This window comes from Lontra canadensis, unplaced genomic scaffold, assembly GCF_010015895.1.
Source record: "Lontra canadensis isolate GAN:19392208 unplaced genomic scaffold, GSC_riverotter_1.0 scaffold59, whole genome shotgun sequence".
Lineage (NCBI taxonomy): Eukaryota > Metazoa > Chordata > Mammalia > Carnivora > Mustelidae > Lontra > Lontra canadensis.
In genome coordinates, this window is record NW_022631053.1 from 5,672,090 (window position 1) to 5,698,398 (window position 26,309).

General features: G+C 38.7%; 1 protein-coding gene across 3 annotated transcripts in view; it reads left to right on the forward strand.

Annotated features, from left to right (window-relative positions):
- The window catches only part of CCNT1 (cyclin T1), a 36,659-nt gene extending 12,159 nt beyond the window's left edge, over nt 1-24,500 (forward strand). For 2 of the 3 annotated variants that reach the window (XM_032876911.1, XM_032876910.1), the window contains 6 exons: nt 238-298; nt 1,873-1,935; nt 3,196-3,241; nt 4,928-5,091; nt 5,254-5,324; nt 18,411-24,500. In XM_032876911.1, the coding sequence (XP_032732802.1) occupies nt 238-298; nt 1,873-1,935; nt 3,196-3,241; nt 4,928-5,091; nt 5,254-5,324; nt 18,411-19,814 (1,809 nt within the window). In that variant the 3' untranslated portion in view covers nt 19,815-24,500. The remainder of the gene's footprint in view (nt 1-237; nt 299-1,872; nt 1,936-3,195; nt 3,242-4,927; nt 5,092-5,253; nt 5,325-18,410) is intronic. The other variant, XR_004384939.1, reaches the window with a different exon arrangement.
- The last annotated feature ends 1,809 nt before the right edge of the window (nt 24,501-26,309 follow it).

Below are 26,309 nucleotides of genomic sequence, written 5' to 3' on the forward strand. Positions count from 1 at the left end.
TGTAGCTAATTATGAATGAAGTGTTATTTTTCAGTATACCACTTTTTTTTCCTTCTTCAAAGAGGAAAAGGTGTGCTAAATATAGAGATAAGGATTGTATTTCAGTTCCTAGGCTACCTCCTCACTTCATGCCTGCCTTTTGTTGCTTTGGTTTTCCTGGAAGGAGATGTTAGAATTATTTACACTTTATTTATTGTGCCTTTTTGGGAAATAATTTATTTGTCTTCTCACCTACAGGCTTACCTGCAACAAGTTCAAGATCTGGTGATACTAGAAAGCATAATTCTGCAGACTTTAGGTAAATTTATTTTTCTTTAAAATAGTAAATATAAGTAATGTAAAATTTTAAAATTTACAGATAGGAAACAGGAAGAAAATCTCTACTGAAGGTTTTTGCAAATTATAGAGCTTGTGGAATGTGGTTTAACCCTGACCTATACCAAAAACAGAAGTCAGGCATAGCCGTCCTTTGGAATAGCAGCTAGTAGGGCTTTTTTAAATTCTCTGTTCATAATTTGCTTTGGAAGGTTTGTCAGTTTTTAACTTTATGATAATATGATAAATAATGGCAAAAACTAATGAACTTTTTTCCTTTTATGGATTTTTATGATCTGTTTGTCATTATATTTAAAGGACAGTGTTTATTTTTAAAATTGGTAAAAGCTTATTTTTTTTAAAGAGGTCATGTAGTTTGTTTTTTTTTTAGATTTATTTTTTTATTTATTTAAAAGATTTTATTTGAGGAAGAGAGAGGGAGAGGGATAGTGTGACCGGGGTGAGAAGCAGAAGGAAAAGCAGACTCCCTGCTGAGCAGGGAGCTTGATGTGGGACTCCAGGATCCATGACCTGAGCTGAAGGCAGATAGATACCTAACCGTTTGAGCCACCCTGGTGCCCCTAGATTTATTTATCTGAGAGAGAGAACAAGCACACATGTGTGTGCAGCTGCATGGAGGGAAGGGCAGAAGGAGAGAATCTTCAAACATACTCCCTACCTTGGGGCTCCATGTGGGGCGACATGGGGCTCGATCTCACAACCCATGAGGTCATGACCTGAGCTGAAACCAAGAGCTGGATGCTCCGTGGACTGAGCACCTAGGCACACCTCTAATCAGTGTTTAGAACAGCAGAGTAGGGGTGGAGGAATTTCAGCTCTAGTGGTTGATGGGCAACCTTGATGATTATCTGTTACTATTTTTATCAGAGATACTACCTTTAAAAGTTTTTAGCAAATTTGGAAAATAAGGATTTTTTTTCAAGTTTTTTTTTTTTTGCTGCGGTGCTATTTTTCTCTTCTCTGTGTCAGGGAGGAGTTCATGAGTTGTGCTGAAAAGTTACTGGTACACCTGTATGTTATTGCATGTCTGTACACACAGTTCTTTAAGGCTTATATCTCTCTCACTCTTTTTTTTAAAGCATATGTGCTGCCAAAGTGAGCACTCAAAGCTTATCTCTGAAGTTAATTTCTGTTAACTCGCTTTTTACTTTAAATTATCTTCAAAGTAACCATGTTTTAGGGGACAATGATCTTCTGGTGGGGTAAATTTTTATTAATATTTTAATGTGGAAGCCAGTAGGATCTTACTTGCATGAATCATTTGTCCATTGAGAATAATTTTCTGTTTAGAGATTATTGGTTCCTCAGGGGTCTTGAGACTGCATTAGCTTTATTATTTAGTTCAAAATATGGTTGTCTTTGAAGATAATGTGTCTTAGAAAAGAGTGTGCTATATGTGTTGTGTGACCCTCTTAGACTCTGAACAGTAATTCTGGGAGAGGAAAATGAAGGAGGCTTTTAATGATGACTCAGATAAAAGAAGTATAAAATGTCTCCAGTATCTTTAGCTTTTTAACCACAGTACTTTTTTTTTAGGCTTTGAACTAACAATTGATCACCCACATACACATGTGGTAAAGTGCACTCAGTTGGTTCGAGGTAAGGAATCCCAGCTTGAAATGGCTGTCTTCAATTGTTTTACCATTTAATGGCTTTGATTTATTTATGGTGGACAAATATATAACTCAGCTGCTTTGGCTAGAAGTTAAATTGAAAGGGTTACCTGGCTTAAAATGAGTGTGTCTAATTTGGGGTTTTTCTCCTGGGTTCTTAAAGAGAATTAGCCTCTTGAGGGTGTTTGTCAGAACCTGGAACAGATTTCATAAAGTCAAATGACAAGTATCTAATAGCAGTTTAAGGATGCGTTGGGAGTGGTGATCTTAATGTGATTCTAGGATTGATGGCCCTAGACAGCCTTTTACAAGCCATCCAGAGGATCTAGAATTTATTTGACTTATCCAATGATTGACAAAGCCTTGGAAAGACTTTTTTTATTCTGATTTAAACCTTAGTAGCTGTAATTGCATGAAACCTTGTTCCTCTTAGTTTGAATAGTAGTATCAACATATAGACACTTCTGCAGTAGAATGCCTTATACTTTTGTAGATGAAACTGATAATTGGCCTTATTTTATATTTTGCTAGTATGTGCTTCATCTGTAAATTTCCAGTTTTCCTAAGTTCTTTGTATTTAGAAAACATTAGAGGGTTTACATTAAGCAAGGATAAACAAAGATAGATATATGCTGATATTGAAAAAACTAAGTTTTAAGGAAAATTAAAATTTACTTTATTACCCAGAGCAGTTTTTTGGGGAAGGGGGCATGTGTTCCCCCCCCATTATGGTATATCAAGTAATTTATGTTATTTGATGATTTGGGGTCTGAATCACAGGCTACTCAATTAAAAAAAATTTTTTTGAGCGCAGATCACTTTTCCCAAATATACAGCGGTCTTCTGGATTCTGATCTTGCCTCCAAAACTAGTTTATCGTCTAGTTCAGTAAACTCTTGCATCAGAATTTCTAGGTTACCTGTTAAAAATGCATGTTTTCTTCTCTAAACATACTGAGTCACACTCTAGGAAGGATGTCCAGGAATTGGAGTTGAAACAAGTATTCCAGATACTTGGTGTACAGTGTAAAGCTTGAGTTCCTAGGTCTGGAAACAGTATAGTTATTATAATTAAAAGTTGCTGATTTGACCTTTTTTGTAGAATGTTAGACATCAGGTGGTTAGGGACCATGTCTGCTTTATTCGTTATTATGTTCTCTACTTGGAAATATTAAATGCTCACTAAATAATTGAGACTGAATGGAACTAATAACTTTTTCCCTGTCCCCCCCCCTTTTTTTTTTTAGCAAGCAAGGACTTAGCACAGACTTCTTACTTCATGGCAACCAACAGGTTTATATTTTGATATTTTTCCCTTCTATTTTTGGGATAGGGCTTGTCACTTTTTGAGGAATATATGGAAAGATATCAGGTCTAGCACTTAGTAAACTAGAACCCAAAGACCCAGGATAGATCTTTGCTACAGTGTATTACAGACAATTCTCTGGTAAATATTTATTTTTCTGTACAGTTTCCATATTTTACCTTACCTTTCCATGGTGCTTTTTAATTTGCTAAGGTGATGCAATTATGTAGTACTTATTGTTTGAAATTCTGCATGTCTTCCTTTACTTTAAAATATCCAAGAGCAGGGGCGCCTGGCTGCTCAGTTGGGAGAGCATGTGACTCTTGATCTCAGGGTCACGAGTTTGAGTCCCATGTTGGGTGTGGAGAGTACTTAAAATCTGAAACAAAAAAATTAAAAAATCCAAGAGCATAGTCCTTGTTAGTTAGTTCTTGTTAGTTAGTCAGTCTTGTTAGTCTTGTTAGTTCTTGTTAGTTAGGTAAACTTGGGGTTGATCGTAACTGAGAATCTAATTTGGAGGATTCTGCAATACTTACAGTATTTATTTATTTATTTTAAAGATTTTATTTATTAGAGAGAATGTGCATGCGTGTGTGACTGAGCGCGCACAAGCAGGGGGAGGTGTGGAGGGTGAGGGAGAGAAACAGCCTCCCTGTTGAGTGGGGAGCTGGACACTTGGTTCTATCCTAGGACTCTTAAGATCATGACCTGAGCCAAAGTCAGATGCTTAACCAATTGAGCCACCCAGGTTTCCCAATAATTAAGGTGTTTAAAAAACTTCCTTTTTCTTCTTCATTGCCAGATAAATGTGCATGAATACGTGTAAAGAGCTTTTTCTTTCTTCTTTTTTTTTTAAGTTTTTTTCTTTATTCTTTCCTTTTTAAGACAAAAATTAATACATAATTTGTATTACCAAATTACTTGATAAGTTTCATCTCCAATTGATCGTGGAAATCAAAGATATTTCTGTTGACTGTCATTATTTTTTATAGCCTGATAGAAATTTTTGAAGTAAATCATCAGTTAAGCATATTCACAGTTGAGAGAGTGATAGTCTATTCATTATTTTAGTTTATTTTTATTTTTTAATTTAGTTAATATATGCTATAATATTAATTTCAGCAGTAGAATTTAGTGCTTCATCAGTTGCATATAACACCCAGTGGTCATCATATCATGTGCCCTCCTAAATGTCCATCTCTAATTACCCCTCTGTTATTTTCAATTGACCAGACCTGTGGTTGGCAAGAGATGAGATAATTTTAAGGGGGTTTTAAGTATTTGATTTAGGGATTACACATAACTAAAAATCTTAAAATTTTCCTTAAGTTCTAAGTTTCTTCTCAGGATAATAGATCCTTATTTTTAAAAAAACTGAGTACCCTGTCTCTTTGGTTTTGGCCCTGGTCTTTTGTCAGTATGTGGGATTGATAATGTACAGCCAAAAATTCAGAAACGTTACCTGAGCAGGTGGGTTAATGAAAAATCATGTTGGGTGCTGGATCAGAGTACTGGATATTTCTTACCCTTCTTACTCTCCAGTGTTTTTTAATTTTTTTTTTCTTTTTAAATAATGGAGAGTTTTAACTTTGGGTTCAAAATTGAGAGCTCATAAAAAAAAAAAAAAATTGAGAGCTCATGACACTCTCTTGTTTCCTTCCCTCTGATGTCAGCCTGCATTTGACCACATTTAGCCTGCAGTACACACCTCCTGTGGTGGCCTGTGTCTGCATTCATCTGGCTTGCAAGTGGTCCAACTGGGAGATCCCAGTCTCAACTGATGGGAAGCACTGGTGGGAGTATGTTGACGGCACTGTGACCTTGGAACTTTTAGATGGTAAGTTTTAGAGTAAGGGACCTTGGAAAGCACTTGCTCTTGATCTGTCACATATCTGGCCCAAAGTGACTTCTTTCAGATGAAAATAGTTAGTTGAGGTTATTCTTGTTTTTTTACTTCAGCTTGTCTGAGTTTTTCTTAAATGTTCTATTTCATTTGTAGAACTGACACATGAATTTCTACAGATTCTGGAGAAAACCCCTAACAGGCTCAAACGAATTCGGAATTGGAGGGTAAGAATTATTGCTGTCAGCTTGTAGTATAAAACTAGTTTTTTCTTTTGACTGCACAGTGAATATATCAGAATTGGATATGTACCCCAGGTTTGGAATTTCCTTTTTCTTAGTTATATAATAATCATGACTTCAACTTCATAGCTTGGATATTGCTCAGAAGTCAGTGGTGATAGGTGATAGCAGGATTTGTTTTGTGTTGTGCAACTATTGTGATATGGTCAGTTGGCAACATTGTTGAGTATTTTCTGTGTGGAGACTGTTAGGGAAAAAATGTGGCTTCTCTGAGTCATAAAGTGTTGGGTTCTGGTAGAGGAAAGATAGAGTTACAAGGTTAGAGCTGGTATCATTGTACTTTGACATTATTTACTTTTTAAATGGATTTTAGAATTTTATTTTTATATCGATTGTAGGGTAAAGTTGTATTTCAAATATTTTTCAAAGTCTTATAAAATGGAATCATTCTTTTTTCCCTTGGCATTAGATAGAAAGTTCATTTAAAAATGTTCCCTGCAGGGGGCACCTGGGTGGCTTAGTCGGTTAAGCTTCTGTCTTTGGCTGAGGTCATGATCCCAGAGTCCTGGGATCGAGCCCTGCATCGGGCTCCCTGCTCAGTGGGGAGCTTGCTTTTCCCTCTCCCTCTGCCTGCAGCTCCCCCTGCTTGCGTACTTTCCCTCTCTCTCTCTTTCTGTCAAATAAATAAATAAAAATCTTAAAATTTTTTTTATTAAAAAAAAAATGTTCCCAGGGTGCCTGGGTGGCTCAGTGGGTTAAAGCCTTTGCCTTCGGCTCAGGTCATGATCTCAGGGTCCTGGGATCAAGTCCCGCATCGGGCTCTCTGCTCAGCAGGGAGCCTGCTTCCTCCCGTTCTCTCTGCCTGCCTCTCTGCCTTCTTGTGATCTTTCTCTCTCTCTGTCAAATAAATAAATAAATAAAATATTTAAAAAAAAAAAAAAGTTCCCTGCAGGGGAGCCTGGGTGGCTCAGTTAAGTGTCTGCCTTTGGCTTTAGGTCATGATTCTGTGGTCCTGGGATCAGGCTCCCTGCTCAGCAGGGAGCCTGCTTCTTCCTCTTCCTTATGCTCTCTCTTGCTCACTCTCTCTTTCTCCCAAATAAGTAAATAAAATCTTAAAAAAATATATTCCTTACATTCTCAGAAATCCAGATTGATAAACTTAATTTCATTCTCCTGAGTTTAGAGAATTGTAGAAAATGAGTTAGCCTACGATTCAAAGGAGGCTTGAGAGCACATAGTTCATCACTGTGATCGTAGGACACCACCAAAAATTTCCGGAATTTGTTTTTGGACCAACTGCTGTCATAAGCAGTCATAAGGCATAGATGTTCATGAATGAATTTTAGATATGCACAAATTAATTTTGTAAGTGGCTTGTAGCATTGGTATAGATTGCTGTAACTTTTGGGGGGTATGGTAGAAAACTTAAGATTACCCTTTTAGCAAATTTTTGAGTATACAGTCAATATGTTATGCAGTAGGTTTCTAGGACTTACCTTGTATAACTGACTTTGTACCATTTGACTACAAGGTTCTTATTTTCCCCCTTCCCCCCTCCCCTACTATTTTACTCTGTCTGTATGAGTTTAAATCTTAGATTGCTCACTTAAGTGAGATCATATTTTGTCTTTCTGTGTCTGGCTTATTTCACAGCAAAAGGCCTTCCAGGTTCATTCATGTTGTGACAAATGACAGGATTTCCATCTTTTCTTTTTTTTTTTTTAAATTGTGGTAAAGTACATATAGCATGAAAGTTACCATCTTAATCATTTTTAAATGTACAGTTCAGTGGTGTTAAGTATATTCATATTGTTGTGCAACCATCATTACCATTCATCTCCTTAATTCATTTCATTTTGTAAAACTGAAACTTTACACCCATTAAATAACTCTGCATTCCCCCTCCCCACCCAGCCCCTGGCAACCACAATTACACTTTCTGTCTATGTGATTTGGCTTCTCTTAAATACTTGATATAAGTGGAATAATACAGTATTTGTCTTTCTGTGGTTTATTTCATTTAGCATAATGTTCTCAAGGTTCATCCATGTTGTGTCATATTGTAGAATTTTGAGTCCTTTAAAGGCTTAGTAATATTCCATTGTATGTATCCACCATATTTTGGTTATTCGTTCATCTGTCGATGGACACTTGGGTTGCTTCCATATTTTAGCTGCTGTGAATAATGCTGCTGTGAACATGGGTGTACAAGTATGTCTTCAAGACCTTGCTTTTATTCCTTTGGCTTTATACCCAGAATTGGAATTGCTGGATTATATGGTAGTTATGTGGTTTTTGGTTTTTTTTTTAATTTTTATTTTTTGGTAGTTCTGTTTTTAATTTTAATTTTTTTGAAGTTGTTTTTAAATTTTTTTAGAAAAGATTTCATTTATTTAACAGAGAGATCACAAGTAGGCAGAGAGGGGGGAAACAGGCTCCCTGCTGAGCAGAGAGCCCAGTGTGGGGCTTGATCCCAGGACCCTGAGATCATGACCTGAGCTGAAGGAAGAGGCTTAATTTTCCACTGAGCCACCCAGGTGCCCCTCTTTTTAAATTTTTTAATTAGAAAAATTAAAATTATTTGAAGTCCAGATTGTTCCTTTTTTTTTTTTTTTTTTCAAGTTACCTGTGCCATTGATGTCATATCCAGGAAATTGCCAATCCACTGTTGTGAAGCTTCTGTCCTGTTTTCTTCCAAGAGTTTTATTGCTTTAAGTCCCTTATTCAGTTTTGAGCTAATTTTGTATATGGTGTTAGGTAAGGTCCCAACTTCATTCTTTTGTACATGGATATCCAGTTTTCCCAGCACCATTTATTAAAAAAGACTATCCTTTCCTCGTTGAATAGTCTTAGCCTTTTGGCAAAAGTCATTTGATCATATATGCAAGAGTTTATTTCTGTGCTTTCTCTTCTGTTTCATTCATCTGTATGTCTCTTTATGCCAGTATTACACTGTATTACTGCACAGTGCTTACTGTAGCTTTGTAGTTAGTTTTGAAATCAGGAAGTGTGAATTCTCCAGTTTTGTTCTTCATTTTCAGATTGTTTTAGCTATTTGGGGTCCCTTGAGATCCATAGGAGTTTTAGGGTGGCCTTTTCTCTTTCTGCAAAAAACATTGGGATTCTGATAGGGATTGCATTGAATTTGTAGGTTGCTTCGGGTAATAATGTTCACATTTTAACAACATGAAGTCTTTGAATCCAGAACATGGGATGAGTTTTCCATTTAGGTCTTAATTTCTTGTAGCAATGTTTTCCAGTTTTAATTGTACAAGTTTTTCATCTCCCTGCTAAGTTAATTCATAAGGATTTTTTTTTTTTGATACTGTTATAAATAGGATTGTTTTCATAATTTCCTTTACAGATTGTTCATATACAGAAATGCAACTGAAATTTGTGTGTTGACTTTGTATCCTGCTACTTTGTTGAATTCATTAATTCTGACTTTTTATGTGTGTGGAGTTTTCTATATAAGATTATATCATCTGCAGGGGCACCTGGGTGGCTTAATCAGTTAAGCGTCTGCCTTCTGCTCAGGTCATCATCCCAGGGTCCTGGGATCAAGTCCTGCATCAGTCTCCCTGCTCAAGTGGAGTCTGCTTCTCCCTCTTTCTCTTCCCCTACTCCTTTCCCTGCTTGTGTGCTCTCTCTCTGTCAAATCAATGAAGCCTTTTTTTTTTTCTTTTAAGATTTTATTTATTTATTTGACATAGAGAGAGATCACAGGTAGAGGCAGGCAGAGAGAGGGGGGAAGCAGGCTCCCCACTGAGCAGAGAGCCTGATGAGAGGCTCGATCCCAGGACTCTGAGATTATGACCTGAACCAAGGGCAGAGGCCCAACCCACTGAGCCACCCAGGTACCCCTCAATGAAGTCTTTAAAAAAAAAATTATATCTCTGCAAGCAGATAATTCTACTTTGCCAGTTTGAATGCTCTTTCTTTCTTTCTTTCTTTTTTGGAGAGAGACAATGTGAGTGGGGAGGGGTAGAGGGAGAGAGAGAATCTTTTTTTTTTTTTTAAAGATTTTATTTATTTATTTGGTAGAGATTACAAGTAGTCAGAGAGGCAGGCAGAGAGAGAGAGAGAGGAAGCAGGCTCCCCGCTGAGCAGAGAGCCTGATGCGGGGCTCGATCCCAGGACCCTGAGATCATGACCTGAGCTGAAGGCAGAGGCCTCAACCCACTGAGCCACCCAGGCGCCCCGGAGAGAGAGAATCTTAAGCAGACTCCGTGCTCAGCATTGACATGGGGCTCCATCTAACAACCCTGAGATCATGACCTGAGCCAAAATCAAGAGTCAGATGCTTAACTGACTAAGCCACCCAGATGCCCCTGAGTGCTTTCTTTTGCTTACTTGTTCTGATGAGAACTTGTAGTACTTTGTTGAATAGAAGTGAAAAAGAGATCCTTGCCTTGTTCTAGATCTTAGCAGAAGAGTTTGCAGTTTTCCTGCTGTTGAATGTGATGTTTGCTTTGAGCGTTTCATATATGACTTATATTATATTGCGGTAATTTCCTTCTGTTCCTAGTTTGTGGGGTGTTTTAATCATGAAAGTTTGTTGAATTTTATGAAATGTTTTTTCTATATCTGGAAGATCATACGGGTTTTTTTTTTCCTTTATTGTATTTATGTGGCATATTACATGGATGATTTTTGTATGTTGAACCATCCCTGCATTCTAGGAATAAGTCCTACTTGGTCATAGTGTATAATCTTTTAGTATGCTGCTAAATTCAGTTTGTTAGTATTTCTTTTTTTAGATTTTATTTATTTGTCAGAAAGAGAGAGAGAGAGCACAAGCAGGGGGTGAGGCAGGCAGAGGGAGAAACAGAGTCCCTGCAGAGCAGGGAGCCTAATGTGGAACTCTATCCCAGGACCCTGGGATTATGACCTGAGCCTAGGGCAGACAGGTTCTTAACCGACTGAGCCACCCATGCGTCCCAGTTTGTTAGTATTTTGTTGAGAATTTTTTACATCAGTGGTCATTAGGGATATTGGTCTGTAGTTCCTTGTAGTGTCTTTGGCTTTGATATCAGGGTAATGATAGCCTCATAGAATGAGTTGAGAGATGTTGCTGCCTCTTCATATTTTTGGGAAAGAGGCTGTTCTTTCTTGGGAAATTATTTTATTACTGATTCAGTCTCCTTACTAGTTACAGATGTGTTCAGATTTTCTATTTCTTTATGGTTTATTCTTGTTAGGTTTGTGTTCCTAGAAATTAGTCCTTTTAATCTAGATTATCTAATTTATTGGCATACAGTCGTTCAGAGTAGTCTGTTTTTTAAATTCTTTTTAAGTCAGGTTAATTGGGGTACAATTTACATAGAGTAAAATTCACTCTTTTCCCCCCTCCTTACTCCATCACCCAGTTCTCCCATGCCTCCAATCCTCTCCCCTCCAGCAACCCTGAGTTTGTTTCCTATGATTAAGAGTCTGTTACTGCTTGTCTCCTTCTCTGATTTTGTCTTGTTTTATTTTTCCCTCTCTTCCCCATGATCCTCTGTTTTATTTCTTAAATTCTGCATATGAGTGAGATCATATGATAATTAATTATCTTTGTCTAATTGACTTACTTCACTTAGCATAATACCCTCTAGTTCTTTCCATGTCATTGCAAATGGCAAGATTTCGGGATTTTTGGTGGCTGAGCAGTATTCCATTGTGTCTGTGTGTGTATATATGTATTTATATATATCACATATTCTTTATCCACTTATCTGTCAGTGGACATCCTGGGCTCTTTCCATAATAGGGCTATTGTGGACATTGCTGCTATAAACATGGGGTGCAGGAGCCCCTCGGATCACTACATTTGTATCTTTGGGGTAAACACCAAGTAGTGTAATTGCTGGGTCATAGAGTAGCTCTCTTTTCAACTTCTTGAGGAACCTCCAGCTCTTTCCAGAGGGTTCCCCTTTCTCCACATCCTCACCAACATCTGCTGTTTCCTGACTCATTGATTTTAGCTATTCTGACTGATGTGAGATGGTATCTCATTGTGGTTTTGATTTATAGTTCCCTGATGCTGAGTGACGTGGAGGTTTTTTTCATGTGTCTGTTGGCCATTTGCATGTCTTTGGAGAAATGTCTGTTTATGTCTTCTGCCCATTTCTTGATTGGATTATTTGTTCTTTGGGTGTTGAGTTTGGTAAGTTCTTTATAGATTTTGGGTACTAGCCCTTTATATGATATGTCATCTGCAAATAACTTTTCCCATTCTGCTTGTTGTCTTTTGGTTTTGTCTACTATTTCCTTTGCTGTGCAAAAGCTTTTTATCTTGTTGAAGCCCCAGTAGTTAATTTCTGCCTTTGTTTCCCTTTCCCTTGAAGACATGACTTGCTGTGGCCGAGGTCATACAGGTTGCTGCCTATGTTCTCTAGGATTCTGAAGGATTCCTGTCTCAAATTTAGGTCTTTCATCTATTTTGAGTCCATGTTTGTCTGTGGTATAAGGAAATGGTCCAGTTTCATTCTGCATGTGGCTTTTCAATTTTCCCAACACCACTGTTGAAGAGACTGTCTTTTCCGTTGGATATTCTTCCCTGCTTTGCTGAAAAGTAGTTGACCATACAGTTGAGGGTCTATTTCTGGGTTCTCTAATCTGCTGTGTGTCTTTTTTTTTTTGGCCAGTACTATACTATCTTGATGATTATAGCTTTGTAATGCTTGAAGTCCGGTGATAGCATTGGACTTCAGTCTGGTGATGGCACCAGCTTTTCGGTTTTCTTACTCTTTTTCTTTTTTTTTTTTTTTTAAGATTTTATTCATTCAACACAGGGAGTGAGAGACCAGGTAGGCAGAGCAGCAGGCAGAGAGAGAGGGGGAAGCAGGCTCCCCACTGAGCAGAGAACCCAATGCAGGGCTCGATCCCAGGACCCTGAGATCATGACCCGAGCCGAGGCAGAGGCCCAATCCATTGAGCTACCCAGGCACCCCTGGTTTTCTTTTTCAACCTTCCTTTGGCTATTGAGGGTCTTTTTGGTTCCATACAATTTTTAGGATTGTTTGTTCCAGCTCTGTGAAAAAAAAGCTGATGCTCTTTGATAGGGATTGCATTGAATCTGTAGATTGCTATAGGTAGCATAGACATTTTAACAATATTTATTCTAATTCATGAGTATTGATCGTTTTTCCATTTCTTTGTGTCTTCCTCAGTTTCTTTTCTGAGTATTCTATAGTTTTCTGAGTACAGATTGTTTGCCTCTTGGTTAGGTTTATTCCTAGGTATCTTACGGTTTTGGGGTGCAATTGTAAAAGGGATTGACTTCTTAATTTCTCTTTCTTCTGTTTCATTGTTAGTGTATAGAAACATAACTGACTTCTGTGCATTGATTTTTTTTTTAAAGATTTTATTTATTGACAGACCGAGATCACAAGTAGGCAGAGAAGCAGGCAGAGAGAGGAGGAAGCAGGCTCCCTGCTGAGCAGAGAGCCCGATGTGGGGCTTGATCCCAGGACCCTGAGATCATGACCTGAGCCGAAGGCAAAGGCTTTAACCCACTGAGCCACCCAGGCGTCCCTGTGCATTGATTTTTATATCCTCCCACTTTGCTGAATTCCTGTTTGAGTTCTCACAAGTTTGGGGTGGAGTCTTTTGGGTTTTCCACATAGAGAACCATGTTATCTGCAGAGGGTGAGAGTTTGACTTCTTTGATGATTTGGATGCCTTTTATTTCTTTTTGTTGTCTGATTGTTGAGGCTAGGACTTGTAGCACTGTGTTGAACAACAGTGGTGATAGTAGACATTCCTGCCATGTTCCTGATCTTAGGGGGAAAGCTCTTAGTTTTTCCCCATTGAGAATGATATTTCTGTGTACTTTTCATATGTGGATTTTATGATACCGAAGTATGTTCCCTCTATCCCTATACTCTGAAGAGTTTTAATCAAGAAAGGATGCTGTACTTTGTCAAATGCTTTTTCTGCATATATTGAAAGGGTCACATGGTTCTTTTCCTTCTTTTTATTAATGTAGTGTATCACTTTGATTTTTGGATGTTGAACCACCCTTGCAGCCCGGGAATAAATCCCACTTGGCTGTGGTGAATAATTCTTTTAATATACTGTTGGATCCTATAGGCTAATATCTTGGTGAGAATTTTGACATCCATATTCATCAGGGATATTGGTCTGTAATTCTCCTTTTTAGTGGGGCATTTGGTTTTAGGATCAAAGTAATACTGGCCTCATAGAAAGAGTTTGGGAATTATCCTTCCATTTCTAGTTTTTGAAACAGCTTCGGAAGAATAGGTATTAATTCTTTAAATGTTTGGTAGAATTCCCCTGGGAAGCCATCTGGCCCTGGACTCTTGTTTGTTGGGAGGTTTTTGCTTACTGCTTCAATTTCCTTGCTGGTTATGGATCTGTTCAAGTTTTCTGTTTCTTCTTGTTCAGTTTTGGTAGTTTATTTGTGTCTAGGAGTGTATCCATTTCTTCCAGATTGTTTAAGTTCAGAGTACCCTTACAATACTTTTTATTTTTGTAGAATTGATAGCAATGTCTCCAGTTTCATTTCTGATTTTGGTGGTTTGATTCTTCTGGTTTTTTTTCCTAGACTATCTAGCTAAAGGTTTAATTTTGTTGATCTTCTCAAAGAACCAAGTGCTAGTTTTATTAATTTTTCTGTGTTCTGTTTTCTATTTTTTTTTAAATCTCTGCTGTAATCTTTGTTATTTCCTTCCTTCTGTTTGCTTTGGCTTTAGTTTGTTGTTTTCCTAGTTCCTCACATTATAAAGTTAGTTTGTTGAGATCTTTATTTTTAATGCCACTGTTCATAGTTTTAAATTTCTCCCTTAGTGCTGCTTTTGCTGCATCCCATAAGTTTTGATATGTTGTGTTTTCATTCATCCCTAAGTATTTTCCAGTTTTCCTTTTAATTTTTCCTTTGACCTATTGGTTGTTTTAAAGTGTTCTTTAGTTTCCACAATTTTGTAAATTTTCCAGTTTTCCTTTTGTTACTCATTTCTAACTTTATCTTGTAGTCAGAAAAGCAAATTTGTATGGTATCTATCTTCTAAAAATCTATTGAGACTATTTGTTGCTTCACATGTGGTCTATCCTGGTAAATGTCCCATGTGTACTTGCAAAGAGTGTTTATACTGTTGTTGGGTAGAGTGTTCTGTATATGTCTGTTAGATCCTGTTGGTTTATTTTTTGAAGTTCTCTGTTTCCTTATCTTTTGTCCAGTTGTTCTGTCAATTGTTGTGGGTGGGTATTGAAGTCTTTAAGTGAAATCTTCTGTCAGTTTTGATTGTGTTTTATTAGGTGTGCAAATGTTTATAATTGTAACAATTGCTAACTTGAGCCTCTTATTAATGTATAATGTCCTTTTGTGTCTCTTGAAACCTTTTTTGTTTTAAAATGTATGTTGTCTCATATTAGTATAGCCACCCTTGCTCTTTCTTGGTTACTGTTTGCATGGTATGTTTTTCCCTCTTCCCATTTTCAACCTGTTTGGGTCTTAGGATCTCATTTGCTTGTAGACAGCATATAGCTGGATCATATTTTTATGGATTTTGATAATCTCTGTCTTTATTGGAGAGTTTAATCTGTTTACATTTAAAGTAATTATAGAGGGGCACCTGGGTGGCTCAGTGGGTTAAGCCTCTGCCTTTGGATTAGGTCATGATCTCAGGGTCCTAGGATTAAGCCCCGAATTGGGTTCTCTGCTCGGTAGAGAGTCTGCTTCCCCCCCCACACCCCCTCCCACCTGCTGCTCTGCCTACTTGTGATCTCTCTCTCTCTGTCAAATAAATAAATGTTAAAAAAAAGGGGGGGGAGGGGCACTTGGGTGGCTCAGTGGGTTAATCCTCTGCCTTCGGCTCGGGTCATGGTCCCAGGGTCCTGGGATCAAGCCCCACATCGGGCTCTCTGCTCAGCGGGGAGCCTGCTTCCCCACCCCCCACCTGCCTCTCTGCCTACTTGAGATCTCTGTCAAATAAATAAATAAAATCTTAAAAAAAAAAGTAATTGTAGATAATGTCATTATGCTTATGCTGTTTGTTTTCTACATGCCTCATAGGTTTCTGTCCCTCATTTCCTGCATTACTGTCTTTTAGTTGATTTTTCCATGGTGAAAATTTCAAATTCCTTTCTCTTTTCTTTTGTGTATATTCTACGTCTGTTTTCTTTGTGGTTACCATGATGTTATGTTTAACATCATAAAGTTATAATAATTTGAATTTATACTGATTTAACTTCAGTAACATACAAAATTTCTTTTCTTTGTAGCTGTGTCCCTATATCTTTTAGTTGTTGATGTCACAAAGTTGTCTGTACATTGCATGCCCCAGAACATAAACTAATAGTCCTTTTTTTTTTTTTTGTCAGAGAGAGAGAATGTGTTATTACAAGCAGGGAGGAGCAACAGGCACGGGGAGAAGCAGCCTCCCCACTGAGCAAGGAGCCAGATATGGGACTCAATCCCAGAACCCTGGGATCTTGACCCGAGCCAAAGGCAGACACTCCACTGACTGAGCTACCCAGGCTTCCCTAATAATCCTTTTAAGTGGATGAGGGTTCTAAATTAAATAGGAAATAAGGCTTGATTTACAAACCAAAGTTACAGTAATATTAGCTTTTGCATTAATAATTGTGTATTTTTCCTTAAAATGTGTTAGTCGGTTAAATCATATAGAAAACAAGAAGCCCAGTTATAGACCATTGTTAAAACAGTAGTAGCTTTGGGGGCACCTATCTGGCTCAGTTGGTAGAGCATGGGACTCTTGTTCTCAGGGTTGTAGATTCTAGCCCCATGTTGGGGGTAGAGATTACTTTAAAAAAAAAAGAAAAAAGGTAGGTTTTATAGTTGCCCGTGTATTTACTGCAGATCTTTATTTCTCCCTATGGCTTCGACTTACTATATAGTCTCCTTTCATTTCACGTTGCAGGATTTCTTTGAGTACTTCTTGGATGACTGACTGGTCTAATAGTCATGAACTTCCTCAGCTTTTATCTATTTGGTAATGTCTTAATTTCTTGCTAACTTCTGAAGGGCATTTTTGCTAGATATAGGATTCTTGGTTGACAAGTTTTTTTCTTTTAGCACTTGGAATCTGTTGGTTCACTGTCTTCTGGTCTCCAAAGCTTCTGATGAGATACCTGTTCGTGATCTTATTGAGGATCTCTTGGACCTGTTGACTCACTTCTCTTGTTACTTTCAAGGTTCTCTGTCTTTGGCTTTTGAAGTTTGATATTCTCATGTGAGTCTCATTGAGTTCATCTTGTAATTTATTGAGCTTTTGTTTCTATTCATGTCTTTATCAAAGTTGGGAAATTTGCAGCCATTATTTTTTCATATTCTCTCTGCCCCTTTCTTTTTTCCTTCTGGAATTTTCACAGTGCATGCGTTGGTCCAGTTGATGGTGTCCGGCAGGCTTTAATCTTTTTTCATTATGTTCCTTAGACTCAGTGATTTTCATTGTCCTGTCTTAAAGTTTAATGATTCTTTCTTCTACCTGTTCAAATCTATGTTTGAATCCCTTTGGTGGATTTTTCATTGTAGTTACCGTACTTCTTAGCTCCAGTTTCTTTTTGGTTTCCTTTTAGATTTTTTATCTCTTTTTTGATATTTCCATTTTGTTCATATATTGTTTTCTTAACTTTCTCCATACTTCCTTTAAGTAATTTGAGTATCTTTAAGGGAGGTTTTTTTTTTTTTTTTTTTAAGATTTTATTATTTATTTGACAGAGATCACAAGTAGGCAGAGAGGCAGACGGCGGGTGGGAAAGCAGGCTCCCTACTGAGCAGAGAGCCTGATGTGGGGCTCGATCCCAGGACCTGGGATCATGACCTGAGCTGAAGACAGAGGCTCTAACCCACTGAGCCCTATCCAGGCGCCCCTTTAAGGGAGTTATTTTAAAGTCTTTGTGTGGTAGTTCTGCCATCAGGTCCTTTTCAGGGATAGTTTCTGTTGATTTATTTTTTTCCTGTGAATGGGTCATACTTTTGTATTTCTTAAAATGCTTTGTAATTTTTTTGTTGAAATCTGGACATTCTAATATAATAATGTGGTAACTGGAAATCAGATTCCCAGGCTTTTCTGTTTTTTGTTATTATTTTTGGATGGGGGTTGGATTTGATTTGGGGTGGTGTCTCTGTTGAGGATCAGCCTGAGATGTAAACTTAAGGTATTCTCACTTCTTTTCTAAATCTTTCCCTGGGAGCGTGTGGTCAAAATTTTCTAATTTTCTCTGTACATGCTTTTTTTTTTTTTTTTTTTTTAAATATCCTGCTCTTAATGTCTGGCTCCCAAAAGAGGAAAAAAGCAAAAAATGAAGGGGAGAAGAAAAGGTGCTGGTCCTTTAAGTCCCTTGAGAGTCACTTTAGCCAGAGGGCAAGGAGCTTGCAGCAGTAGAGGGAGGAGCCTTAACAGTGGCTGCCTGTCTCTTAGTCCGTACTCTTTTGTCAGAACCTGCAATCAGGGATCAGAGCACAGGGACTGCTGTTTGCAGGAGAGTCATTTTTGCTGGTACTGGCTCTCCCAGAGTGCAAGCTGCCTCCATTGTGGCTGGGGTAGGAGATGGGTAGTTGCTAATGTGCTGAGAGGTGAAATTGATGTAAATTACTCCAATTTACTGTGCAAGGCTTACCCCAAAAGTTGCAAGCCTTTAACAGACTCCAGAGTCCCAAAATAGTTACATCAGACAAATTCTGTCAGTGTAGTTGTTGTCTGAGGGGAGAGATTCCTGGTGCTTCCTACTCTGACATTTTCCTAGAATCCTCCTCCTCTGCTAAGGCTAAGTGTGATTTGTTGTGCTTCTATACAACATTTTGCTTATCCATTATCCATTAATGGACATTTGAGTTGCTTCCATATCTTGGCAATTGTGAATAATGATGCAGTGAACATGGGAGTTCAGAGATCTCCTTGAGGTCTTGTTTGTATGACTCTTGACTGAAGGTTTTCAAAATCTTACTTCTAATGGTTATAATTAGTGATTTTAGAGTAGCCTTTTGCCTTTGGGCTACCCAGAACTTCCACTGTTGCAGCAAGCACAGTCTCTTCATTCCAGTCCCCTCCCCCCATTTTATGAATTACCTGAGGTGAAGAGATGTCATTTGCTTCATTCTAGGCATGCCAGGCTGCCAGGAAGACAAAAGCAGATGATCGAGGAACAGATGAAAACACTTCGGAGCAGACAATTCTCAATATGATTTCCCAGAGCTCTTCAGACACAACTATTGCAGGTTTAATGAGCATGTCAACTTCTTCTGCAAGTGCAGTGCCTTCCCTTCCAGCCACTGAAGAGTCATCCAGCAACTTAAGCAATGTGGAGATGTTGCAGGGCGAGCGTTGGCTGTCCTCCCAACCTCCTTTTAAACTGGAACCTGCTCAGGGTCATCGGACTAGTGAGAATTTAGCACTTATGGGAGTTGATCATTCTTTGCAACAGGATGGTTCGAATACATTTATTTCCCAGAAGCAGAATAGTAAGAGTGTGCCATCAGCTAAAGTGTCACTGAAGGAATACCGTGCAAAACATGCAGAAGAGTTGGCTGCCCAGAAGAGGCAGCTGGAGAACATGGAGGCCAATGTGAAGTCACAGTATGCATATGCTGCCCAGAATCTCCTGTCACACCATGATAGCCATTCTTCGGTCATTCTAAAAATGCCCATAGAGGGCTCGGAAAACCCCGAGCGGCCTTTTCTGGAAAAGGCTGACAAAGCAGCTCTCAAAATGAGAATCCCAGTGGCAAGTGGAGATAAAGCTGCCTCTTCAAAACCAGAGGAGATAAAAATGCGCATTAAAGTCCATTCTGCAGCTGACAAGCACAATTCTGTAGAGGACAGTGTCACAAAGAGCCGAGAGCACAAAGAAAAGCACAAGACTCACCCATCTAATCATCATCATCATCATAATCACCACTCACACAAGCACTCTCACTCACAGCTTCCAGCTGGTACTGGGAACAAACGTCCAGGTGATCCAAAACATAGTAGCCAGACAAGCACCCTAGCACACAAAACCTATAGCTTGTCTAGTTCTTTCTCCTCTTCCAGTTCTACTCGCAAAAGGGGCCCCCCTGAAGAGACTGGAGGGGCAGTGTTTGATCATCCAGCCAAGATTGCCAAGAGTACTAAATCCTCGTCCATAAATTTCTCCTTCCCTCCTCTTCCTACAATGGCCCAGTTGCCTGGGCATAGCTCAGACACAAGTGGCCTTCCCTTTTCACAGCCCAGCTGTAAAACTCGAGTTCCTCATATGAAACTGGATAAAGGGCCCACTGGGGCCAATGGTCACAATGCAACCCAAACAATAGACTATCAAGATACTGTGAATATGCTTCACTCCCTTCTCAGTGCCCAGGGTGTTCAGCCCACTCAGCCCCCTGCATTTGATTTTGTTCATTCTTACGGTGAATATCTGAATCCCCGGGCTGGTGGAATGTCCTCCAGATCTGGCAATACAGACAAACCCCGGCTACCACCTCTTCCGTCGGAGCCGCCTCCACCACTTCCTCCCCTTCCTAAGTAAAAAAGAAAAAGAAGAGGAGAAAAAAACTTCCTTAAAAACAACTTTTTTTTTTTTATTTTTAACTACTGATTCTGGACTAAGGAAATTACTTCCCTTATGAAATATGTCACCCTTCTTGGACTAGGGAATAAGTAATATTGACATGCAGGTGGGAGGGTGGTAGAGGGGCTTGGTTATTATATCTACTGCCTCAGAAATTGAACTATTTTATTACAGTTTTTACTGGTATTAGAGAGGTGAGAATGTGTTGAAGCTGTGAAGGATTAAGAATACTTTCTCTGTTCTTGGCCTCTCCACCTCCTAATTAGGTTGATTAGAGTCGATGTCTTCCCTCTTCTGGCCAGGACTGAAATATGGAGGGTTTGTTTCATCAAACAGTTGTGGATCCTTTTGGTGTTTAATATATCAGAAGAGTGGAAGTATTTAAACGTCAAAATCTTTTAAGAGACTTTAAAAAAATAATTTAAAGAAAGTAAGTTATCTGTTTAGTTTTTTTTATATCATCCGGGGCAGGAGGGAATAGGGATTTTGCTGTGTGTATGAGATACATAGCAATGACTCCTGGGGGGTGGGATTGGAGGGTGGGGGGGCTGTATAGGGGGGATGGGAGGGTAGGCTTTTGGCCTTGAGTTCTGTCTGATAGGCTCCGGCCACTTGAAGTGTTGAGACCTTTAAGTGTGTATGTAAGTGTGGGTATGTGTGGTTTTAAGCGTGTGTGTTTAAAAATCATGTTTTATCTTTCCATCCCTGTCCCTCACCGTTTTCACTTCCCAACAGTCTACTAGAGAGAACACGGTGTGGCCTTTAGAGCATAAAGGAAGGAAGAGGCATGTGTTAGCATGGTATTTTCCCGTTTCTTTATGTTGTAATTGAGTGGTAACCTTCTAAATTCTAGTTTGGGCAAGTGCAGCCAGTGGCCTGATTCTGGACTCCATTACAAAAACTTCCCTTTTACCTCCCCCCCCCCTTTTTTTTTTGATGCAGAAGAAAGGTGGGGTTGAGGAAGAAGGATTGGAGAGCAAGGCTGGCGTCTGCCCTACAGAATTGGGTGTGTCTTTTTTTCAAGTTGGGCTTTGGGAAAGTGTTCAAGTGAGAGCAATCTCAGGGTCTCTGAAGGGAAGGGGGATGTGCTCTATATTCTGCCTCTGAAAGCCCAGACCATATATGAGAATAGTTCTGGGAGAAGTCATGGACCTAGGGGATACTGAAAACAATGAAATTGTGATTGGGTATTTTTAGGATATTGTATTTTAAATTGCATTATGAATGTAAGACTTGCTTTTTATTTGTATATCTGAAGGGAAACAGCAGCATCCTTAATTTTTGCAACCTTAATTTTGCAACCTGACTTCAGAGATTGGAACTTGTGAATTTAACAGTACTGGTGTCATGAGGGTGAGCAAGCCTATCCCACAGATGCAGGTTGTCCATCTTTGGTGGCTTTAGTTTCTAGGCAGGGGTTTTTCCGGAGATTCCTAAGAGTCGTTAAAAAAAAAAAGAATCAGGAGTCATGGGTGCTTGATTATCCCAGATTTCTGGATAATTGGTGTTCAGGATGCCAACACTCAAAGCTCAACACTTGTTGAGGAAAGAAATCTCAAGGGACTAGAAAGAATTCTAAGCCAGGTTGTCTAACTGAAAATGCCACTAAGCCACAGATCATTTGATGTGGTGTTCTTTGGTCTTCGCGTTATTTTTTGCTATGGAAAAGATGATGCAATTTGAATTTGTCTTGCTGTTTTTAGTGCAGCTTCCTTTACACCAAATATCCTGTATAGAAAAATGGAATATTTTTCATTGGAAGTTATAGGGAGATAGGAGTTGTACATGTGCTGCTGCTTGCCAGGAACAGGTTGGGGAGAAAACTGAGGCAGTTGGAGTTGTTGATGCACTGGCCTAATACAGGAAGGAATTTGTACAGTAAATCTTAAGGTGAATTAATGTCCTGCATCTCTGCATATTTGTACTGAACTGTCTAGAGTGCCTGCCATTGCTGTGTAAAATGAGCTCTCTGCTGACCTATAAACCAGTAATACTTAGAATGTTACTTCATTTTCACTGATGGCATTTTCCTCTATCCCCTTGGTATTTTCTGTGTTGTGCTAGGTGGTTGGTAGAAGTGTGATGTGTTTACTAAATCTAGGCTTTGTATTTGTTTAGATTTTGTTTGGTGAAGTCTGCTTTCCTTCCTGACCTTCCCAAATGTTTATTTAGTTTGGATCTATATCTTTGTGGAATTGATCACTGATTTGATTATGAAAATGTCTTTTCCAGTGTTCAGATTTTCTCATCAAATGTCACGTATATTTTAATTGTGCGCACTCCTTCACCACAGAGGCAGACATATCCACTTGGCCTCAGAGCAGTTCTCCATGGCATCTGTGGTTAGTTCCTTAGACCTTTTGTCAGGAGTGAACTAGAAAAAGTGCTTACTAGAGCCTAAGAGCTGCTTTATGCTGTGCAGTCTGGCCTTTGCACTAGGAGTTCATTGCTGATGTAGGTCAATTTAAAGACTTCTGTATTAATGCCTCCTGATACTGTTTTAAGATATCTACAGTGTCTGCTTTTAGATCTGTGTATATGTCCTGAATGTCCTGTGTGCTCTGCATGAAGTTGCTGCATTTGGGTTAGCAGATATGCTTGTCAACTAGCATGCATATTTTTCAAATTACATAAACTTAGGCTTCAAAGAGTTGTGTGGTTTCTAAACTCTGTTTTCTCTATGCTCACACCTTTGAAGGGTGAGAAATGGGATTTATACATCCAAAGTTAGTCTAGTTAAACATGGCTTTTTTCCTCCTTTTAACCTAGACTATCAAGGATAAGTGGTGGTAAGCAGGCCTGGAGCCTCAAGTTCTATAAATCTCTCATTACTAAAACCTTGCCTGACTCTTATGTTGTCAAAAACAAACACCTGTGGAATGTCCTTAGGGCTTTTAATCAGATACCTGTGTTGCTGTTGGCTGAACTCCAGTGAAGCATTAATTTAAAGCTAAATTGTTATTCTGCAACATCAGTTATGCTTTTTCGGTTTAGAAAATACATAGGAATTAGTCTAAGCTGCTCACTCATGAATCAGTGTGTTTCCATATCTGAGACTCTCAGCTTCCTCTTTTTTTTTTTTTTAATTCTGTGTTTTGATTCAGTGTGTCATTTTTCATAGTTCTGTATTATTGGCTTCACCAGTGTTGATAGAAAAAAAATTTTAATCTCCAGTTGGAAACAGCAATGGATTAGGATATAGAAATAAAATCATGGTAACATCAGTGCTGGATTTCCTTAAGCTTCTGCTACCTAATTCCCCATGTTGAAAATGCATACCCCTCATACTTTGCTTCTGGACAAAGGCAATTAGAGGGGTCTTAGCCCAGTATGGTAGGATTTTAAAGACCTTTGCCTCCCCTCCCCCCAATAAATGTGGGAACTTGGGAACAGATTAATTTTTTAAAAGGATTATTCTTTTGCCAATGATATTTTGATACTAATGCTAGGAAAAGGGATATTCTAGGACATCTTGAAGTTGGAATACAAATATGATCTTGGGTTTTGGAGAATTTAAGCAGTCTATGCAACCCTTTCCATGGTGAGAAATAAGCTCTTTGCAGTCCCAACTAAGCTTTCAGTGACTTTAATACCTCCCCAGATTTCCTGTGTTGCTGCTTGTTATCACCCAGCTTTTAACTGAGCGTTTGCTCCTGATGGTTTAAGAAATGTTCATGTTGTGTCACACTATCAAGTTGTATTTTGTCTTTTATCCCTCTGTGGGTGTAAGTTTGAAACAAGCATGGTACTGTAATCCTACCTGATAGAGTGGTCTGGAATGAGAATTTTCTAAGTGGGAGACCCTTCCATTTTAATGTTTCTAAAGTTTTTAATATGAGCTTGGCATTGGAAAAGGGAGGGAAAGAAAATGTTTACTAAAAAGCAGTGTCCGCCCTTCCCCTTTATGAGTGCATATTTATGGTTGAATGAAAAGACGAGAAAGACTCTTGGATTTTCTGTTTCCATGTTAAGCATGGAGAGGGATGCTTGACAGCATGCTAATTGAAGCCAGAGCAAATATGTCTCCATCAGGTTATCAGGAACTCTTCAGTTGAATGCTGAGGACCTAACTAGTTAGTGGTAGATCACATTGGAATTGGTTGCAAGATGGAAGTGCTATCTGGGTTAAGCACCCAAAGAAAAGAATGCAGCAGCCTAACATAGTGTTAACCTAGGTTTCTGGATTTGAAACTGACCTTTCCCTTACCCTACTCTGCACACCCCTAAACTGTCCGTTTTCTTATCAGACCAAAGAGCAAGGAAGAAAAAAAAGAGTAAAATACTTTACCAATCTATGTCACTCAGGTACAATTTTGTGGTAATATTTTTGTCTGTTTTTTTTGTATTGCTCTAAAGAGTCCTTTCTCAGCATACTACTCTGCTGTTGCCTCTGTCCTCCTTGGGGCACCTCAGTTCTGGATGCTACCCCTGGGATCTCTACTGCTGTTATGTGATTGATAGAATGTAAGTGACCATTACAGTAAGGGCTCTTTGTAAAAAATTCAAACACATTTTTAAAAAATTTAAAAAAGGATGTTGTATACATTTTATAGTCTGGCTATCAGTTTGATATCTTGCTGTCAAGTATGTTTCTCAATCTGTATTTATCCATCCCATCAATAAATGTTAATGATAAAACACTCACCTGATTGTTGTTTATGTGTCCTAAGTCTTCGAATTAGTCTTTAACTGTCATTTTACTGTTAGGATTACAGTTTTCAGTTTGGGTAGTAGTGTGTGCTTTCTGACCGCAAGATCCTGTGGGAATTCCTAAGTCTGTTGGAAAGACCTAAGATTTGGTTGTCACAGTGAACCTGGTAGTATAAAGTATGATGTAGTCAGAGGGGGGAAAAAAAACCCTCACTCAGTACAGCATTCTTGGTGATGCCTGGGAAAATTGATAGTAAATACTCTTCCTGGAAGATAAAAAAATCACACACACAAGGTAAATCTTGTGAATTACACACTTAAAGGAAAACAATTCTTTTTTTTTTTTTTTTAAAGATTTTATTTATTTGTCAGAGAGAGAGAAAGCACAAGCACGCAGAGGCAGAGAAAGAAGCAGGCTCCCTGCTGAGCAAGGAGCCCCACACAGGACTTGATCCCAGGATCCTGGGATCATGACCTGAGCTGAAGGCAGCAGCTTAACCAACTGAGCCACCCAGGCATCCCAGGAAAAGAATTCTTATGTTAAAATACTCCACAAACTTATAACACAAAGTAGCAGAAGCTATAGTTTAAAGGGAAAAAAGATCAATTTGATAGAATAAATGATGTACACTTCTGAAAAACATAATTACTTGAGTTCTGGTCATCCTTCCATTTTCTAAAATAAGACAACTTAAGATTTTTTGATTGCTGTGCCTCTCCTGAAACTTTTGCGGAAGTTGCTAACATTTTAGGAATTCTGTTTTGGTTTGAATGGAAGAAAAGAGAAGTAAATGAAGACTGGAGGAATGGGTGATATTACAAAATCCTGTTTAGTGATTTGCCTTTGTTTACTATCAACTGTCATCCTTGGCAGTAGATAAGATAGAAATCAGTGTGGTGTGCAGCTGGATCTCTGTTAATAGGGCTTGTTAAACTATTTGATACAGAGTTAGGCTTCATCTTATAGTCAGTGTTTACCATGATTCTCGTCTCTGTGGCACTTGGTAGTGGAATAAGACTTGATCTCTATCATTCAGTGATCTGAAGAAAGTTTGAAGCCCTTTCTATGTCTTCCGTGGATTGTGGTTACAGTATAAGAGGCATGTATTCACTGCAGTCTGTAGCTCTGGGCCTATTTCTGAACTGATTTGGTTTATGTCACGTGTCCTACTTGTGCTGCCTTTTTTTGCACTGTGGTATATCAGCCCCGTCATTTCACATAACAAACAGGTAACCAAAAAACCACAGTGATAAAAACAAGTTAAAATTGAATATAGACCTTTTCTGAAGAGTGGTTTCAGGTACTTTACTGCCTTAAATTTATCCATTCATTAGAAAATAGTACCTATCAACTGCTATGTACTGTTTACTGATGGGAATGCAGCAGTAAACTTCTCAAACATCCTGCCCTCATAGAATTTACACATTGTAGTTGTAGGGGAAACAAATAAGTAAAACTTAGTGTGTTCAATACTAAGTGCTTTGGAGAATGTAAAGCAGAGAAAGGGCAATAGAGATGTTTTGTGTGTCTGTGTGTAGCTAAGTAGGGCTCTTGAAATTGGAAATAAGATGGCTAGGAAGGAAGGACTCATGAAATTACAGTTTAGCAAAGATCCGAAAGAGGTGAGAGAAAGCCATGAGAATAGCTGGGTTACCCCATGTTCTTATGAACATTATGGGCTCATTCCAGGAAACAAGTGCAAGGTTCTGAGGTGAGAACATGCTGGTATGTGTGAGAAATTGCAAGGAGGCCAGTATAGCTAATACAGATACAAGTGAGGAGAGAATAGTAGAATATGTGGT